General features: G+C 47.2%; 1 protein-coding gene across 1 annotated transcript in view; it reads left to right on the plus strand.

Moving 5' to 3' along the window:
- The window catches only part of LOC127322774 (uncharacterized), a 50,628-nt gene extending 32,402 nt beyond the window's left edge, over positions 1-18,226 (plus strand). The window contains exons 2-4 of the mRNA XM_071820906.1: positions 7,341-7,568; positions 17,763-18,021; positions 18,066-18,226. Of these exons, the coding sequence (XP_071677007.1) occupies positions 7,341-7,568; positions 17,763-18,021; positions 18,066-18,226 (648 nt within the window). The remainder of the gene's footprint in view (positions 1-7,340; positions 7,569-17,762; positions 18,022-18,065) is intronic.
- The last annotated feature ends 2,804 nt before the right edge of the window (positions 18,227-21,030 follow it).

Consider the following 21,030-nt stretch of genomic DNA (forward strand, 5'->3'; position numbering starts at 1 on the left):
CTGCGTGCTAGGTGGGATAGAGAAGAAAATGAAAAAAACTAGCTAAAGAAAAGAATGTAGCTAAAGTTTGGACTATTACCACCACTAGTAATGCTAATGCTACATATGATGCTGCACCTCCTACTATTAATAATAAAAGAATTGGTGTTAGCAATGTTTCCACTTCTAATGCAAAGCGAGACTGCCCGAAAGCTTGCTAAATCTGAAATCACTGTGATAAAACTGCTGAAATTTTTTCCAACATTGGGGATGATGATCCCATTGCTTTAGATTATAATGGTTTGAATTTTGATGATTGCCACATCTCTGAAGTTATAAATTTCTTGCAAAAACTTGCTAAAAGTCCTAATGCTAGTGCTATAAATTTGGCTTTCACGCAACATATTACAAATGCTCTCATAAAAGCTAGAGAAGAGAAACTAGAGTGCGAAGCCTCTATTCCTAGAAAGCTAGAGGATGGTTGGGAGCCCATCATTAAGATGAAGGTTAAAGATTTTGATTGTAATGCTTTATGTGATCTTGGTGCAAGTATTTCTGTTATGCCTAAGGAAATTTATAATATGCTTGACTTGCCACCGCTGAAAAATTGTTATTTGGATGTTAATCTTGCTGATCATTCTACAAAGAAACCTTTGGGGAAAGTTGATAATGTTCGCATTACCGTTAACAATAACCTTGTCCCCGTTGATTTTGTTGTCTTGGATATTGAATGCAATGCATCTTGTCCCATTATATTGGGAAGACCTTTTCTTCGAACTGTTGGTGCTATCATTGATATGAAGGAAGGTAATATAAAATATCAATTTCCTCTCAAGAAAGGTATGGAACACTTCCCTAGAAAGAGAATGAAGTTACCTTTTGATTCTATTATGAGAACAAATTATGATGTTGACACTTCGTCTCTTGATAATACTTGATACACACTTTCTGCGCCTAGCTGAAAGGCGTTAAAGAAAAGCGCTTATGGGAGACAACCCATGTTTTTACCTACAGTACTTTGTTTTTATTTTGTGTCTTGGAAGTTGTTTACTACTGTAGCAACCTCTCCTTATCTTAGTTTAGTGTTTTGTTGTGCCAAGTAAAGTCGTTGATAGAAAAGTTCATACTAGATTTGGATTACTGCACAGAAACAGATTTCTTTGCTGTCACGAATCTGGGCTGTTTTCCCTGTAGGTAACTCAGAAAATTATGCCAATTTACGTGAGTGATCCTCAGATATGTACGCAACTTTCATTCAATTTGAGCATTTTCATTTGAGCAAGTCTGGTGCCTCGATAAAATTCGTCAATACGAACTGTTCTGTTTTGACAGATTCTGCCTTTTATTTCGCATTGCCTCTTTTGCTATGATGGATGAATTTCTTTGATCCACTAATCTCCAGTAGCTTTATGCAATGTCCAGAAGTGTTAAGAATGATTGTGTCACCTCTGAACATGTTAATTTTTATTGTCGCTAACCCTCTAATGAGTTGTTCTAAGTTTGGTGTGGAGGAAGTTTTCAAGGATCAAGAGAGGAGTATGATGCAACATGATCAAGGAGAGTGAAAGCTCTAAGCTTGGGGATGCCCCGGTGGTTCACCCCTGCATATATCAAGAAGACTCAAGCGTCTAAGCTTGGGGATGCCCAAGGCATCCCCTTCTTCATCGACAACATTATCAGGTTCCTCCCCTGAAACTATATTTTTATTCCATCACATCTTATGTGCTTTGCTTGGAGCGTCGGTTTGTTTTTGTTTTTTTGTTTTGTTTGAATAAAATGGATCCTAGCATTCACTTTATGGGAGAGAGACATGCTCCGCTGTAGCATATGGACAAGTATGTCCTTAGTTTCTACTCATAGTATTCATGGCGAAGTTTCTTCTTCGTTAAATTGTTATATGGTTGGAATTGGAAAATGATACATGTAGTAATTGCTATTAATGTCTTGGGTAATGTGATACTTGGCAATTGTTGTGCTCATGTTTAAGCTCTTGCATCATATGCTTTGCACCCATTAATGAAGAAATACATAGAGCATGCTAAAATTTGGTTTGCATATTTGGTTTCTCTAAGGTCTAGATAATTTCTAGTATTGAGTTTGAACAACAAGGAAGACGGTGTAGAGTCTTATAATGTTTTCAATATGTCTTTTATGTGAGTTTTGCTGCACCGGTTCATCCTTGTGTTTGTTTCAAATAAGCCTTGCTAGCCTAAACCTTGTATCGAGAGGGAATACTTCTCATGCATCCAAAATACTTGAGCCAACCACTATGCCATTTGTGTCCACCATACCTACCTACTACATGGTATTTCCCGCCATTCCAAAGTAAATTGCTTGAGTGCTACCTTTAAAATTCCATCATTCACCTTTGCAATATATAGCTCATGGGACAAATAGCTTAAAAACTATTGTGGTATTGAATATGTAATTATGCACTTTATCTCTTATTAAGTTGCTTGTTGTGCGATAACCATGTTCACTGGGGACACCATCAACTACTCTTTGTTGAATTTCATGTGAGTTGCTATGCATGTTCGTCTTGTCTGAAGTAAGAGAGATCTACCACCTTATGGTTAAGCATGCATATTGTTAGAGAAGAACATTGGGCCGCTAACTAAAGCCATGATCCATGGTGGAAGTTTCAGTTTTGGACATATATCCTCAATCTCATATGAGAAAATTATTAATTATCGTTACATGCTTATGCGTAAAAGAGGAGTCCATTATCTGTTGTCTATGTTGTCCCGGTAAGGATGTCTAAGTTGAGAATAATCAATAGCGAGAAATCCAATGCGAGTTTTCTCCTTAGACCTTTGTACAGGCGGCATAGAGGTACCCCTTTGTGACACTTGGTTAAAACATGTGCATTGCGATGATCCGGTAGTCCAAGCTAATTAGGACAAGGTGCGGGCACTATTAGTACACTATGCATGAGGCTTGCAACTTGTAAGATATAACTTACATGATACATATGCTTTATTACTACCGTTGACAAAATTGTTTCATGTTTTCAAAATCAAAGCTCCAGCACAAATATAGCAATCGATGCTTTTCCTCTATGGAGGACCATTCTTTTACTTTCAATGTTGAGTCAGTTCACCTATTTCTCTCCACCTCAAGAAGCAAACACTTGTGTGAACTGTGCATTGATTCCTACATATTCGCTTATTGCACTTATTATATTACTCTATGTTGACAATATCCATGAGATATACATGTTACAAGTTGAAAGCAACCGCTGAAACTTAATCTTCCTTTGTGTTGCTTCAATACCTTTACTTTGAATTATTGCTTTATGAGTTAACTCTTATGCAAGACTTATTGATGCTTGTCTTGAAGTGCTATTCATGAAAAGTCTTTGCTTTATGATTCACTTGTTTACTCATGTCATATACATTGTTTTGATCGCTGCATTCACTACATATGCTTTACAAATAGTATGATCAAGGTTATGATGGCATGTCACTCCAGAAATTATCTGTGTTATCGTTTTACACCTCAGGACGAGCAGAACTAAGCTTGGGGATGCTGATACGTCTCCGACGTATCGATAATTTCTTATGTTCCATGCCACATTATTGATGTTATCTACATGTTTTATGCACACTTTATGTCATATTCGTGCATTTTCTGGAACTAACCTATTAACAAGATGCCGAAGTGCCAATTGCTGTTTTCTGCTGTTTTTGGTTTCAGAAATCCTAGTAACGAAATATTCTCGGAATTGGACGAAATCAACGCCCAGGGTCCTATTTTGCCACGAAGCTTCCAGAAGTCCGAAGAGGAGACGAAGTGGGGCCACGAGGTGCCCAGACCCTAGGGCGGCGCGGCCCCCCCCTTGGCCGCGCGGCCCTGTGGTGTGGGGCCCTCGTGCCGCCTCCTGACCTGCCCTTTCGCCTACTTAAAGCCTCCGTTGCGAAACCCCCAGCACCGAGAGCCACGATACGGAAAACCTTCCAGAGACGCCGCCGCCGCCGATCCCATCTCGGGGGATCCAGGAGATCGCCTCCGGCACCCTGCCGGAGAGGGGAATCATCTCCCGGAGGACTCTACGCCGCCATGGTCGCCTCCGGAGTGATGTGTGAGTAGTCTACCCCTGGACTATGGGTCCATAGCAGTAGCTAGATGGTTGTCTTCTCCCCATTGTGCTTCATTGTCGGATCTTGTGAGCTGCCTAACATGATCAAGATCATCTATCTGTAATTCTATATGTTGCGTTTGTTGGGATCCGATGAATAGAGAATACTTGTTATGTTGATTATCAAAGTTATGTCTATGTGTTGTTTATGATCTTGCATGCTCTCCGTTACTAGTAGATGCTCTGGCCAAGTAGATGCTTGTAACTCCAAGAGGGAGTATTTATGCTCGATAGTGGGTTCATGCCTCCATTGATATCTGGGACAGTGACAGAAAGTTCTAAGGTTGTGGATGTGCTGTTGCCACTAGGGATAAAACATTAGTGCTATGTTCAAGGATGTAGTTACTAGTTACATTACGCGCAATACTTAATGCAATTGTCTGTTGTTAGCAACTTAATACTGGAGGGGGTTCGGATGATAACCTGAAGGTGGACTTTTTAGGCATAGATGCATGCTGGATGGCGGTCTATGTACTTTGTCGTAATGCCCAATTAAATCTCACTATACTCATCATAATATGTATGTGCATGGTCATGCCCTCTTTATTTGTCAATTGCCCAACTGTAATTTGTTCACCCAACATGCTGTTTATCTTATGGGAGAGACACCTCTAGTGAACTGTGGACCCGGTCCAATTCTCTATACTGAAATACAATCTACTGCAATACTGTTCTACTGTTTTCTGCAAACAATCATCTTCCACACAATACGGTTAATCCTTTGTTACAGCAAGCCGGTGAGATTGACAACCTCAGTGTTTCGTTGGGGCAAAGTACTTTGGTTGTGTTGTGCAGGTTCCACGTTGGCGCCGGAATCCCTGGTGTTGCGCCGCACTACATCCCGCCGCCATCAACCTTCAACGTGCTTCTTGACTCCTACTGGTTCGATTAAACCTTGGTTTCTTTCTGAGGGAAAACTTGCTGCTGTGCACATCATACCTTCCTCTTGGGGTTCCCAACGAACGTGTGAGTTACACGCCATCACGTACCGGTGGCTCTTCTCCCATGATCCGTGGGTCAAAACATTTTGGGCCAGGTGGACCCTCAGATTCGATCATTTCAGAAAGATGTACTCTGTCCAGCCTGTGCCTCGCATCTTGGTCTGGCAAACATCTTTCCCCCAGGCGATCCCCCAAGGGGTTCCGGTAGACTCTTGTTCGTTCTACTTCGGAATCTCCCTCTCCGTATCTTTCTGGTTCCGCGGCTCTTGCCTGCCGGTGCCTTGGTGGTGGCGTTTCCTCATACGCTGCCCTTGCAGCTCGATAATTTTGCCCGGTTTCATATTTACCGGCATGATTGTTTCCGTCATAGCCTCCTCTGGCGTAGCCTCGACCTGCCCCTTGGCTTTTTCTACCGGCATCGTGTTGCCCGGCTTGTTGTTTTCCGGCAAGAACCGGATCGTACACAGTCATCTGCTGTGCGTTCATCTCTTTTTCTCTTCTTCTGTCCGGATGGGGGGACGATGCCTGCCCATGGGACTTGCTTCTGGCATTCTTTGTTGAACGCGCGGATTTTGAGGCCGCGGCCTTGTTCAGCTTAGCCAGTTGCTCAGCATTCTGCTGCTCAATAGTTTCCAGCAGCTCTCTAACACGCTCTTGCTGTTTTGCCAAAGCATCTCCGGAAAGCGATTCACACAGCTCTACTGCAGCTTTAGCAGCTTTTATAGTTTTATCCGGGCTACTGTACTTAGGTTTTTCCACGATGCTAACAGATGCAGAGGTACTTTTGCCGGCAAGTACTTCTTTGCGCAAATCCTGATCTAGGTTGCGAGCTTTTAGCCGGTTCTCCGATATCCTAGCAGCATGAGCGCTAACAGAAGCAAAGCCATGGGCAGCGTTATACTCACGTAGGGTTAGGTTCAGCTCGCGCTGCGCCCGGACGATGTCGGCGCCGTTCGCGAGCAGCTTCTGGCGTTGTGCCTCCAGCTCCGCCTGAGCCGCTGCCGGGTCGATGTTCTGTGCGATGGGCGTTGCCAGCACGTTCATCGCCGCTTGGAGTGGTGTTGCCGGTGGTGCGGAAGATGCTCCCGCAGCGCCAGCGTCGCGCTCCAGCGGTGGCTTGGCCGCACGGGTCGAAGCCGCACGACCAGCACCTTCATCCATAGCTTCTTTTCCTGCACCAACCACGCCGGTCATCATTACCTCGACGCTGCCGGCGGCGCGGCCAGCACAGAGCCACCTTGGCGGGTCCGGTGCCACCAGCACCGGCGAGAGGCGCTGGCGCATAGGGACGGTGCCGAAGTAGACGCGGTGGCTGCCAAACTCGATGGTGCGGCCGTTCTTGGGGAAGATGCCGCCGTTGGCGAAGCAGCCCGCGTTGTCGTTGATGAAGTCCATGTCGTAGATGCGCTGCACGAGCGCGGACACCGTACGCTCGCCGGCGACCTCGAGGATGCCCGCCCGAATGTGAACTCCTGCAAGCGCCACTTCATGCCCCACGGTGGGCGCCAACTGTCATCGTGGCGAACGGACAGATGCCATGGGATGGCTTAGATTGGGGCCGAATGGATGCTAGAGGATTCGGGGGAGGGTTTGCGACTAGATGGGATGAACTTCCGGATGCTTTCCTCAAGAACACAACCAAAGGCCGGTATGCAAGAAGAGAGACAAGAGGAAGAACTCTTCACTAGATCGCTTGCTTCATTGATCTCAACATGCTTACAGGTTCTGGGATACAAGTTCTATCGTCTAATCTCCTCTGTGGACACGCGCCTGTATGAGGCAGTACCCCCTCTCCTTATATAGGGGAGAGGGTGGCTTACAGAACAAGAAACCCTAATGGAATCTTTGACTGGACAAACTACTTTATAAAGCTACTTTAATCACAGATGACGCCGGAGTCTTCTTTAATCAGGGACGCTGACGTCCTCCGGCTTCTTTCAGCGTCATCTCTCTCTTTGGCGCCAGGGCTCTGATTAAAGCCGCTTTGCTTAGCTCATCCTTGTCTTCTTGCTCTGAAGAGAATCTTTGACCAGTCCTGCCGACAGGCCCTTCTTTTCGGTATCTTCTTTACCAGGTTCCGGTATACCCCTCTTGGGGATACCGGCTTGGTCTCACTTAGCCAAATTCTTACCTTTGTGTTCCGGTAAGAATATTAAACCGATATCTTGATGGCTCAAACCATCCGGTTTGGCATGCCTTTGGCATACCGGGGGTTATCCCCCCAACACCAAGTGTTGTTCGAGTTCATCGTCGTCCTCAATGGTGACCCAATCGGAATCCAGAGGCTGCCGGATAAGTTCTCCAAGTTCATCGCCAGCAACGAGCCATCCGCGCTGCATCTGCGGGAGGCTGGCTCCTACTGCTGCCAGTGGCCGGTGGACGTGCTCTTCGATGGGCGCGACAAGATGTACTTCCACACCGACTGGGAGAAGTTCACGCACTACAACGACCTCCAAGCCGGCTGCGTGCTCACATTCTCCTACCTAGGCGACGCAGATATGAGCATGAAGGTGTTCGATGACACGTCCTGCCGTCGGCACTACCACGGCGACAACGAAGAGGAGGACGACTGAACGCGCCGAGTGTTCTTTCTTCGCAATGAAAATAGTAACGGAAGTTTCTGTATGTTCTCCTTGTAAAGGACCAATAGGGCTATCATTACTAGCTGGGGTTTCTAGTTTAGGTGACTGAGAGTGCCTGCAAGTGTTCTTTCTTGGCAACGAACATACGAAATCTGCGATACCAACACTAGTTAGGTTTCCTCATTTTGCAATGTTTTATTATGTATTAGTTTGTGAAAACCATGTTCCAAACTATGCATTGTATTAGTTTGTGTAAAATCATGTTCCAAATTATGTATTAGTTTGTGCAATGTTCCACTCTCTAGCACCACTGAAAATTAACAAACTCCACCCCCAGTGGATCGCCTTTTTAGCACTGTAAAATAAAAAAGAAATAGATAGAAAATTCAAAAAATAAAATCCATCGATGTGCTCATGTATTATGACATCTAGCACCAATAAAAATTAACAAACATGGATTTCGACTTTTTTTTTGCAAAATTGCATTGCAAAATCATCAAACTGGATTCTTGGTTGCATACGAAATCGGAAAAAAACGCACAATATATCAAATGTTCCCACGAAAATTCTACATCCGAATTCACCTAGGCTTGCCCGGTTGGACTATTTTTAGAATCCCCAAATTCGAAAAGAGTAAAAAGATACGACAAGTCAAAGATTTTTTCGTGTAAAAATAAAAAAATTGAAAAAAATTCCGTGGCACACCAACTTCCCGTGCGCCACAGAAGTTTTGGCTCAAAATTTAAATTTTGGAGGCGCCAATTTCCTCCTCCACTTCTCCTCCACAACTTCTCCTCTTAGTTCTCCATCTCCTCACTTCTACTTCTTCTCCTCCGACCACCACCACCTCATCCCTTCTTCTCCACCACCACCACCACAAGCTCCTCCCTTCTTCTCCCTCCTCCTCCTACGGCTTCCTCCTCAGGCGACCACCACCACCATCTTCTCCTCCTAGTCCGGCGACCACCACCACCACCTCCTCCTCCTCCTCCTCCTCCACCACCACCACCACCTCCTCCTCTTCCTCCTCCACCACCACCACCACCACCTCCGCCACCTCCTCCGGTCGGCCTCCTCCTCCACCCACCCACCCCACCCAACCACTCACCTTCTGGCGAAATTCTGGCAGCCCCAGATCAAGATCAAGATCTAGATATGGCCGCCACTTTTTTTATAATTCAAAAAAAAATTATGTGGCGCATATTGGCATGGTGCGCCACAGAAGTTTTCAAGAAAATTATATGGTGCATATTGACCTAGTGCGCCACAGAAGTTTCAAAAATTCTGTGGCGCATGTACATATGCGCCATAGAATTTAAATACTAATCGCGTGTCAACTGTGACGATCTGGATATGGGCCACATAATTGAAATTTGATGCGCCACAGTTAGTCTATTTTCCATTAGTGCTCCACCGGGCATGAATTATCGGAGGAGATGTGCACATGCGCATACGATGTTAACCTTTGGTCACGAAGATTTCTTAAACAGTTTTGTGTTTTCAAGAAAAACAATCTCACTTACCTAAATTGCCAATGTATTTATTCTTTATACAACAAATTTTAGGGTATAGTATTAAATTGATCCAACGGTTATTCTATATAGTTCATTTCTGAATTTGGGTAGAGGATGATTTGGTAATTTCTGTTGTACTCGTATAAATAGGCTTAGGACCTCTCCAAAGGGGAGACATAAACGGATGTGGAGTGATCGTCTGCGACCGCGCGGTCAAAAAATACGTCTACATCCAGGGCCAGCGGCCCGATGCATAGTGATAGGGCTGTCCGCGGAGACGCAAACGTGATCCAAATATGCGCCTCGGTTGCGTCTCTGCAGACGATGCGCAATCGTGCCGCGTGACCGCTTGCTCTAACCTGGGCCCATAGGTCAGGGACAGTGAAATGGACCGCGTGGATTTTCTTCCTATTCCCCTTATTTGCTGCCCTAGTGCAACGCCGCCACCCCAACCCCACCCCACTGCACCGCCATATTACATGTCAACTGTCCGGGCCTCACCGCGCCAGAGAACAAGATCGGAGTCGGGTAGTTTCGTGGCCGCATCTATCGTGTCTTTGGGGGCCAAGCAACTACCGGTTGTGCCGGCCGGCCTCGCCGCCCAGGACTTGTTCGGTCAATTGCGCCGTTAGGTTTTAATTTATTTTTTGGGCACTATTATGGGTGACCATTGATCCGCAGTTTCTACCTACGCAGATGGACATGTGGAAGTTGCTCAAAAAGTTCCGTAGTGAGGTCATTGACTCCTATTCCGACTACGAGTCTGAGCAGACGACACAGAACATGGATTCTACTACGGCCTCCATTCTCCACGAGCACAATACCAACTAGGCGCGAGTGCATCGGGGCTCTGTGAAAGACCGCTAAAAAATCTTACCACACAACAGAGTGGAAGGGCACCTTCGACTTCACAAGGACTACTTCGACCGCGCTGCGGTATTACCGGAAAAATTGTTCCGGCCCTGGTACATGATATCAAGGGACATGCTAATGACCATTCTACGGGACGTTTGAGATTACGACTCATACTTCTAATTATACCTGGGCATATCTCGGGCCAGACCGGGCCATGAAAAGCCCGACCTCTTTATGTTAGGCCCGAGCCCGGCCCGGCCAAATTCAGCATTTTGCAGGCCCGAGCCCGGCCCGAGGCAAAGCCCGACAGCCCGAAGCCCGGCCCAATGGCCCAAACCTGACGTTTTCCAATCAAATCATTGCAAGTTTGGCAACAAAATCTGGGTGAAAATGGCTCGTACTATTGCATACCATAGAAGAAATCTGTTCGAAAGTAGGGGAGAAAAAAAGAAATCAACCAAAGCAATTGACAGATGCTAGTTTGTACAGATCCATTTGAGTTCATACATAAAAACAACATAAACGTTCACGTGACCGTGTTCCCTCACAGCAGGCTCACATCAACAGATCTATCTACATACAGAGATGACGAATTTTAGAGGTACAGGAAGGCACCATAAGAGCTAGATGAGCGAACGGCAGCGTCTCTGTACAAGCGGACGGCGATAATCTTGGATGTGTCGGGGGAGGGTGGGGGCTGAGGAGAGGGTGGAGTACGCGCCGCCGCTGTGAGCTGGGAGATGGGATTTATGTTCTAGGGTTTGTGAGGAGCGGGGAGAGGCAAACTGAGGCTTTATACGGCGGCTGTGGTGGGATTTACGGGATGAGGCCTACAAGATTTGCACGGAGTTGGAATAGTCGGGCTAGGCCGGGCTAAATTTGGGCCGAAAATGTAAGCCCGAGCCCGGCCCAATTGTTGCTTCGGGCTACGATATGAGGCCCGAGCCCAGCCCAAGGTTCAAGTTTAGACCAGCCCAGGCCGGGCCCGGGCCTGGCCGTCGGGCCGGGCTGCCCATGCCCAGGTATGCTTCCAATGCAGGCCCGATGCCATAGTGCGCTAGGCTTCACCTCCTAGCAAAAATATTGTGCAGCCATTTGCATGTTATCGTATGGAATGACTGCTGATATATTCGATGAGTATCTTAGAATGGTTGAGAGCACCTGCCTTGAGGCCATGTACCGGTTTTGCCGAGCCGTGATTGCCATGTTCGGAGAATATTACTTGACCGAGCCAACAGTTGAGGACACAAGGCGGTTGTTGTCTATCAACGAGTCTAGAGGGGATTCCCATGTATGATTGACAACATAGATTGCATGCACTGGGAGTGGAAGAACTGTCAATTTGGATGGCCGGGTCAGTACAAAGGCTATGCCGAGGGATGCACTACCATTTTTTTTTCTTGAAGCAGTGATATCTCAAAATTTATGGATTTGGCATTCATTTTTTGGCATGTCCAGTTCCAATAATGACATTAATGTGTTGTACCACTCTCCTGTTTTCAACGGGTTTATGCAAGGCAAAACTCCTCATGTGAGCTACGAGATCAATGAAAATGAATATGACAAGCCATATTATCTTGTTGATGGCATCTACCCTAACTGGACCACACTGATGTAGATTGTTCGTAATCCAAACACACACAAAATGAAGAGGTTTGCCACGATGCAATGAGCTACCTGGAAAGATGTGGAGTGGGGATTTGATGTGTTCCAAGCTCGCTTGACAATTATCCGTTACTCGGCTAGAACATGGTCGCTGAAGAACATACATAAGGTGATAATGTGGTACGTGATCATGCATAACATGATAGTTGAGGACGAGCGTCCCGATGGCCGCAATGAGCACCTATAGGATTTGCCAGGGTGAGCTGGTTGTGCCAATCTCTAGGGCATCATCCTGGCAGCAGTATCTGAATATGAATGTTGAATTCACTGACGAGAACATGTCCAAACGCCTACAAAAGGATCCGATTGAGCATTAGTAGCCATTGGCTGGTCATGAAGACATTGTGTAGTCGCCAATATCACATCGGTTTCATGCAGATTTTCAAATATTTAGATGTAATAATTGAGTACATTAAACCTGTTTATTTTGTTGTTTAAACATTTAAATTTATGTCCGCGGGCCAAATGTGTCGGCCTGCTAGGGGCACCTCCAAGCGCAAATGAACGGGTGGTCAAAAATAACCATTTTCGTATCCACGAGCCGATACAAAGGGACATGCTTGACCACTCAACTACTACATCATCTCTACTACATCGATGAGGGCTTGGATGTTGTTCTTGCCGCTGGTGCCGGGAGGAAGGACGACCACATGTCATGCAGGAGACGGAGCATGAAGTCTTGCGACATGAAGTGTTACATCTGGAGCGATCTTGGAAACGAGGCCGCCGCCATGGCCGTGAGCACCGGTAGCAAAGGGAAAAAAATAGCCCGCTATAACAAAATAGAGTGGGTCTAAAAATACACTATTAGCATGCTATAGCGTGCTATTAACGCGAATAGCGTGCTATAGCGCCGAAATAGCATAACGTCGGCTCTTCAGATATGCTATAGCGTGCTATTAGCGTTGGAATAGCGCGCTATTTTTTTTCCATGATAGTAACTCGTGCTGATTCAGATTGCCACTTTGAGTGATTTTTGAGATGTAAACTCTAATACTTTCAGACCTTGCAATAATAATAATAAAAAGCTGTGTTCTGCACATCCGGCCATGACCATTCTTAGTGGTTTACCTCAGACTTCTCCTAACACTGGTAGAAAAACGCTCATCTATACCGGTTCCAGAGGGGCATTAGTACCGGTTGAGCAACCGGTATTAATTATCCAGCACTAAAGGCCCCCCCCTTTCGTACCGGTTGCTTACGAACCGGTATAAAAGGGGCCTCCACGTGGGCCACCAGGAGAGCTCAGGGCCAAGGAGCTTTGGTACCGGTTGGTAATACGAACCGGTACCAAAGGTTCCCACCCGCGGCAGGGAATTTGCCCAAATCTCTGCCGCGGCAGAGAATTGGATTTTTAGGGTTTTTGGAGGGGTTTAGGGATATCGGTTTGTTTCATATCGCGTCGATGCACCAGAAACGCGTTTGGGTTTAGGTAGTACATGAAGATCAAGATGATGCATAGCAAGTTGGTGCATATAATATAACACACATGTAATTGCATAAGATCGCAAATTAAGTAGCACTATGCATGAAGATCGATCTTCATGCATATTGGTACTCTCCGAGGCGTACTCTATATATGTCTATTACATGTAGCATAGTGGTACTCTTCGAGTCAACTATATATGTAACATGTACATCTTCATTCATAGTGGTACTCTGCGAATGGTGGTATGACGTCCCGAAGGAAAAACCCCGCCAATTCCTCGCCTATTGCTATGAAGCAGTCATCGATTGAGAGCTTGTTCCGCTTTCTTGCCAACTATAAAAGAATAAGATACAAATGAATACATGAAACAACTATTACTGAAACTCAGCACAACTTATGATAAGAAAACAAATTTGTGAAGATTGTTTTTGTACCTCTTTATTTCTTTCATTATTCGTTCTCTCGCTGACAATTCTGCGGATGTACTCGCAAACGAAGAATCCACAGAGATCGGTCCCTTGTGGTTGTTGCGGGCATTTCTTTACAAGAATATAATTCAATCAAACAATAGTCAAGTATGATAATTAAAAGGTGTGTGGATCTAGGTAGTACTACATACTTTCGCACGCCATCGCAGCTTCGGTGTCCATTCACGGGACGTATCTTCCTTGATGAAAGTTTGCCATACGCTGCTCGACAAAAGAAAATGCATAAAAGAGTCATCAATTAGTTCAAAGCAGGAAATTAACGAAACAAACCGATAAGAATTAAAATTACCTTCTGAGCATTAAAAAACAAGACACGTATAGTTCCGATTTTTTGCTTAGTGAGTCAAAGACTTCAACTTGTCCAATTTCCATATTGATGATGAGAAGAATAAAGTGAAACCTACGCACGTTTCAATATGTAGTGTCATATATATAAGTCATTAGTTAAAATTTTGACATACGGTGAGCAAAATATAATGTGTTATAAGACAGTAAGACTCACTCGAAGTTGTAAGGCCAAATTATTAGCTTTTTGTCACGTTGTCGCTTCAAAAACCTTAGCAAAGTCTGCGGTGTATCCTTGTTATAGAGGGGATTCTCTATGGTTTTAACATGCATTGTGTGCGGGTCAATGAACCCAATGTCTGTGATTTCATCCCTTTTGCATTCGAGCATCTTCGATCTGCATAATATAGCGCACAAAAGATTATAATCTGCAGACAATGAATGAGCTGAGCTAAAGACTTCTCAAATTAAATAAATAAATCACTTACAGACAATAGCAACTGATGATTGATTTGTCGAGGGCCCGGAGATTGTATAACTGAAAGAGTTCGGCGAAGTCAACGTTCACACAGTACTCCTGGAAGTAGTGCTCTTCCCTAACTCGCACCATGATAGTCTCGATCCCTTCCTTTGAGGCATTAAGGTACCACGAATGCAAGTTACGCATACATGTTGGTACCTTCCTGAGATTCTCGACCAAATCTTTCCCTTGAACAAATTGATATGCTCGTTCAGCGAAGGCGTAATCAGTTGCGTCTTGTCGAGAACTTTGAACGGTCTTCCCGTCAAACACCTTGAGAGGGGCGACCGATTGAACGGGTTGTTGTCCGAGCTGGTAGACTTGGTGTATCCCTTTTATCTCCCTGATACCCGATTTAACGGGTTTTGTCGCCTCGATCATCTTGTCATACGACCTTTCAATAGAACGCGCATAGTCAGATGGCGGCGATGGTACAGGGTCATATAGATTGTCAACGGTACGCACAACTTTCACCGGATCTAGTGTCTTCTCGAAAGGTATCTACGCACTTTCGGTGCAAAAAATTTCTTCAACTCGGCCTGAACGGCCTCCGCGTTTTCCTCTGGAGTTTTTTCCCAAGGTAACTTCTCAGTAGGCGGCAGTTGTTTCTCCTTTCTAGCTTTCTTCCTAGGCGGTGTACCGTTCGGCTTAACGGACGCTGTCTTACGCGGATGATCTCGAGATGGTGGACTCACGCTGGGGTCCCTCTCAGGTAGGTGTGGACTTGGCTGCTCACCAGGACTGCCACCAGGAGGAGTCGATGGCATTTGCTGCTCATGTGTAGGAGTCGGTGGCCTTTGCAAAAGGACGACGTACTTCTTCGGCCATAGGGCGAAACCGTGCTTGACATCGGCCAGTGTCCTCTCATCTTCACCTCTAGGAATATCAAGCTCCACTGTTTCAAAACCCGGAACAACTTCATCCACCCCGACACGAACACAGCCAGGTGGAATGGGCATTTGATGGTGCATTGCTCCATCTTCACTTGGGTACACATAGCCGACCGCCACCTTAACGGACGCGGTCCTGAATAACATATGTAGCTTGCAATCTGTCTTCTCCGTGACATAATCCACGGGGTAGCTTCCTCCACATCCGTCAAGATGCGAGGAACCGACACTGCTTCTTCGCTGAGATGGGGCAACATCGGCTTGTGGATCCTGTAGAAATAGCGGCTGATCAGGTGCCCTCTGATTTCTCTCAAGAGCCTCCACCCTAGTTAACAATTCCGTTACAATGTCGGCGTCCTTCTTCTTCTTTCGCGAACGGCTTCTATAAGTGTCAGCGCTGTCCGGCCACGCTTCCTTCATGGTGAGACCTGGGCGAGCTCGTACCCGTCCAACATGTTCAGGGTTCCCCAGAGCGAGTGTCAGCTCGTCATTCTCTCGATCGGGAATGTACTCTCCCTTTCTGACCTTTTCAATTGCATCTACAAGCTTCGGTACAATTGCCTCAATTTTTTCCTTCCATTTTCCCTTCGCAACGATGAGCCCTGTCTTTGGGTCCAACCCTGCCCCATGAGCGAACTACCAGAACTTGGACCGTTCGGGCCAGTCCCATGTCTGTGGAGTGATTCCATCATCCATCAGTTTATTCTCAAACGCTGTCCACTTCGGAATGGCACTCTTGTAGCCACCTGACCCCAAATGATGCGGAAGTTTCTTCTTTGAAGCATTTTCGGTATTTTTCTTCGATCGGGACACAAAAGTAGACGATTTCTTATACTCCTTAAATGCGGCCCAGTGATCTTTTATCTTCACTAGATTATCATCGAATACTGGATCTTCATTCTTATATTTGTCCCATAAATTTTTCTTGAAGCTCTGGAATTGTATGGCCATCTTCTTCAATGTCCATTCCTTGACTTTATTCTTCTGGCCTTCCGTCATGTCTTCCGGTAGGCTGAACTTTGTCAGTAGCGTGTCCCAAAGAAATTTTTTCATCGTGTCGTTGACATAACTAGCACCACTCTCCGGGTTCTTGGGCTTATGCCACTCTTGAATGCTGATAGGTACATGGTCCCTAACAATAACTCCGGCTTGACTTGTAAATTTGCGGCAAAACTCCTTGGGATGCTCTGGTTCACCATTATCCTTGAATGCCGTGAGGGCTAACCTGCCCTCACCCTTTAGCACCCGCGTCGGGCCTCATTTTGTTCTAACAGACTTGCTCGATGATCCAGAAGGCTAAAAGAAAAAATTATTCGTTAATAAGTGCAATACAAATAAATGAATGCATCTAGGGATGAACACAGACTAATTGATACATAGATATACACCTCACCGGAGTTTGTGATGGACACTTCATTGTCTTTTCTAACTTGTTCAGACTCAAGTCCCTCGCCAAAATCATTCAGAAAGTCTTGGAACTCGTTGTCATCTCCATCGTCGGGTTCCGGACCATGGGCACTCTCATAGATCAATTTCTGCACCGCTTCTTCCCCCTCCTCATCTCGGACGAAGGTGCCATCCTCCATACCTCAATGTCACTACAAAATTAAGAAAGCAATTGTATTTCATTCATCCAATGAGTCATTTAGCTAGCAATTCATTATTTGAAATACATAAGTTGTGACAAGTTAATAGCATAATCCAGTGAAATACAAACACATAGCATTTCTAGGGAGGTGGCATCGGCGGCGGTGGCATCGGTACATTTCAATAGCATTTCTAGGGAGGTGGCATCGGCGGCGGTGGCATCGGTACATTTCAATAGCATTTGTAGGGAGGTGGCATCGGCGGCGGTGGCATCGTCACATTTCAACACTGTATCAACAGACAATAGCTAGTCGAAATGAGCATGAAGCAACAACATGCATGTATCTTATCTATCTCCTACCTCTATATCTACTACCTAAAAAGAACGAGAGGGGTCCATTTTTCGCCACTAAGTTTGCTCCTTCCCAACACCACCGCCGCCACCCTTTCAATCTCCATCACCACCGTATCCTTTTGATCCGTAGCACCACCGCCGCCACCCCCCATCAATCTAAATCTCCACCAGAGTCCAATGTGAGAGCGCCATGGCCAAGAAGTGCTTTGGCACTGTCGTCCAATGGCGATACTCCTAGTCCTAGTACTGTAGAAAAAAACATGGAAACAATTCCCCTTCTCTTCTTCCACCCTCTTTGCTCCACTCCACACTCCACACTCAGCACACGCCGCTCAAAACCCTCGTCTCCACCGCGCCGCTTCCGGTGGCGGCCATGGACACACTGCTGTCGCCCGTTCCTATAAAATCCAAGATGGCGGCCGGGTTCCGGCGCCTAGGCGTTGACCCGGACGATGCAAACGGACTGTTCTGGCGGGCGACGGCGGCGGCCATTGGCACCCTAGGGCCGCTTGCGCCAATGTTCGCTGCGACAAGTTCTGCACCCGCTTCTTCTTCCCCACCCCGCGCGTCGACCACGCCAGCCGCCTCCCCGACGCGCTCCTCGGCAACATCGTCTCCTGCCTCCCCGTCAAGGATGCCGCGCGCACGGCCGCGCTCTCCCGCCGCTGGCGCGGGGTCTGGCGCTCCACCCCGCTCGTCCTCGCCGACGCCGACCTCCTCCCCGCCACCTCCGCCGTGTCCAGCGTCCTCGCCGCGCACCCGGGGCCCTTCCGCTGCGTCCACCGCACCGAGCGCCCGCATGCCGGAGTTCCACGGCCTGCTCACGGTCGGCTCCAGGATCCTCGCCGCCAAGGGCGTCCCAGGAGCTCCTGCTCGCCAACGGCCGGTGGCCGCACGTCCTCGTCTTGCCCTCCACCTTCCTACGCATGGCCACCCTCACCCGCCTCTACCTCGGCCTCTGGCGGGCGGCGCGGCAACAACCATGGCGCCAACAGTGAGCGCGGCCGGCGACGCATTTCGTCGAACGCGCTGAGCGCGAATGCGATGCGGCCGGCGGGGTGGCCGGGGAAGCGGCGTCTGCGGCGTCGGCGAGGCTGACGGCGGCGTCGGCGAGGTGGTCTCGCGGTGGCGCGCGCGCAGCAGCGTGGAGCGCAACAGCGGCGCAACTTGCCGGAGGAGGGGAGAGGGCGGCCGGGCGCGCTCACCTTGTTCCGGCGCGCGGAGGAGGGGAGAGCGGCGGGCGACGATGTGGGCGACGGCGACGGCGTGTCGGCGGGCGGCGCCGAAGATGGCGACACGGCGTGGGCGATTGCGTGCATGGGCGACGGCGACGGCGTGGGCGCGCAGCGGTTTCTGCGAAGAACTGTGAAGTGTGGGGTGGTTTGGGCACGCAGATAAGTCAAAACGTAGGGGAAACCCCTTTGGTACCGGTACGAAAGGTCTTTCGTACCGGTTGGTGGTACCAACCGGTACCAAAGGTTTTTTTTTGTTTTTCTTTTGCTGTTTCTTTTGTTTTTATTTTTCTTTTCTTTTTCTTTCCTATTTCTTTTGCTGTTTCTTTTTCTTTTCTTTTTATTTTCTGTTTCTTTTCTTTTTATTTTCTGTTTCTTTTCTTTTTCTTTTCTGTTTCTTTTCTATTGCTTTTCTATTTCTTTTTTCTATTGCTTTTCTTTTTTTTCTGTTTCTGTTTCTTTTCTCTTCCTGTTTCTTTTTCTTTATTTTCTATTTATTTTTTCTATTTATTTTTTCTATTACTTTTCTTTTTCCTTTCTTTTCTATTTCTTTTATATTTATTTTTTCTATTGCTTTTGTTTTTATTTTCTATTTCTTTTCTATTCTATTCTATTTCTTTTCTTTACTCTCGCCACGACGCCGTCCGCACAGGAAACTTTCCCGCCCCGACGTCGCGCGGGAAACTTTCCCGCCACGACGCCGCGCGTGGGAGAAAAAAGGCGGGAAAGAAAGGGCGGGAATGAAATTTTATTACGATTGAACTCGAATTAAAAGTACATAGCTCAACTGAAAATTATGATGCATGGCCAGATTTGACTGTTGGAGCCATTCAGTCATACTCGTGCCTAGCCCTATAGTAGTCGCCACTGTAGTCATCGTAGTCGCCGTCATCATCGTCGCTGGCATCGGGGTCGCGGTAGTCGAACGTCGGCGGGTGAGCACGCGTGGGCTGGGACTGAGGGTAGCGCAGGCAGGGGCCACGGTAGGCCATGACGCCCTGGAGAGTCCGGCCGCGCCACCACAGCCGACGGCCGGCCTCGTTGAAGTTCGGAGGAGGCAGGCCGCCCTCCTCGTGCCTGGCAAGCGCCCTCTCACGCCGATTGATGAAGAAGCTTTCCCAAGTCGGGCTGTAGTCGGGATGCCACTGGGGATTCCTCCGCTGCTCTGGCGTGAGCTCGAAGTAGTAGTGGTTCGTGATGGCCATCTCGCGCGCCACACCTAGAGGGACTGGAGGGACCGGTACGCCTCCGACGCTTAGCAACCAGCCGGTCGGGACGCGGTAGCCCGGCGGGCAGGGGTAGTTCGAGGCGCAAAGCGCCTCCGCCTCCCGGGGGGTTAGAGATGCGATGGAAGCCATGGGAGAGAATGATGAGGTTTGCAGATATGAGTCTAGATGTGATATGTAAATGGTGGCCAAGCCTACATATATATAGTGAAAAAATGGCGGGAAGACAGAGGCGGGAACCGGTGGAAAGCGCGGGAAGAAAATAGGCGGGAAGACAGAGGCAAACCTTTAGTACCGGTTGGTGGGTGCAACCGGTACTAAAGCTGTCGGTAGGATAAGGACGCCCTGCTCGATGAGATAAAGTATGTAGCGCACGACGCCCTGTCGGTGGGATAAGGACGCGTGGGTAACCTTTAGTACCGGTTGGTGGTACCAACCGGTACTAAAATACTGTCGGCGAGATAAGGACATACTGCTCGATGAGATAAAGTATGTAAGCGCCACGACGCCTGTCGGTGGGATAAGAACGCGTGGGTAACCTTTAGTACGGTTGGTGGGTGCAACCGGTACTAAAGCTGTCAGCGAGATAAGGACGCTCTGCCTATAAAAGGAGCATCGATACACCATGGGAAGCATCTCAACAAGCCAACATGGATGGAGAGTTTCATCACCATGGATGGAGGAAAGGGTTGGGAAATCTCCCGTGGCGGAACTTGTCGAAGATGCCCTTGGTGCACACGCCCTATGGCATCTTCGGAAGTTCTGCCTCGGAAAAATTTCCCTGCAAGCCCGTGGAAGACTCCATCTCCTCTAACAATGTTGGGGAAAGGGTTGGGAAATCTCCCGTGGCGGAACTTGTCGAAGATGCCCTTGGTGCACACGCCCTATGGCATCTTCGGAAGTTCCGCCTCGGAAATTTATTCCTGCAAGCCTGTGGAAGACTCCATCTCCTCTAACAATGTTGCAGAAAGGGTTGGGAAATCTCCCGTGGCGGAACTTCTCGAATATGCCCTTGGTGCACATGCCCTATATATGGCATATTCGGAAGTTCCGCCTCGGAAAAATTTCCCTGCAAGCCCGTGAAAGCTACTTAACTAGTAAAACAAGCCAACCATCTCCATTGTTAATATCTTACATACAGTAACATCATTACACAAAAGTGATTTCCATATTGAGATACACAAGTTATGATCCCTATATGTAGCTAGCTAGTCTTCTGAGTTTTCTTCGTCCGTTTCCCTTTCTTCTTACTGCGACGCAACCATGGACAATCTTCATTGTTTAAGATGATGCTTGGGTCAATTTTTACCTTGAAGGGTGGAATATCGTCAAACTTATTATAAT

This window comes from Lolium perenne, chromosome 5, assembly GCF_019359855.2.
Source record: "Lolium perenne isolate Kyuss_39 chromosome 5, Kyuss_2.0, whole genome shotgun sequence".
Classification (NCBI taxonomy): domain Eukaryota; kingdom Viridiplantae; phylum Streptophyta; class Magnoliopsida; order Poales; family Poaceae; genus Lolium; species Lolium perenne.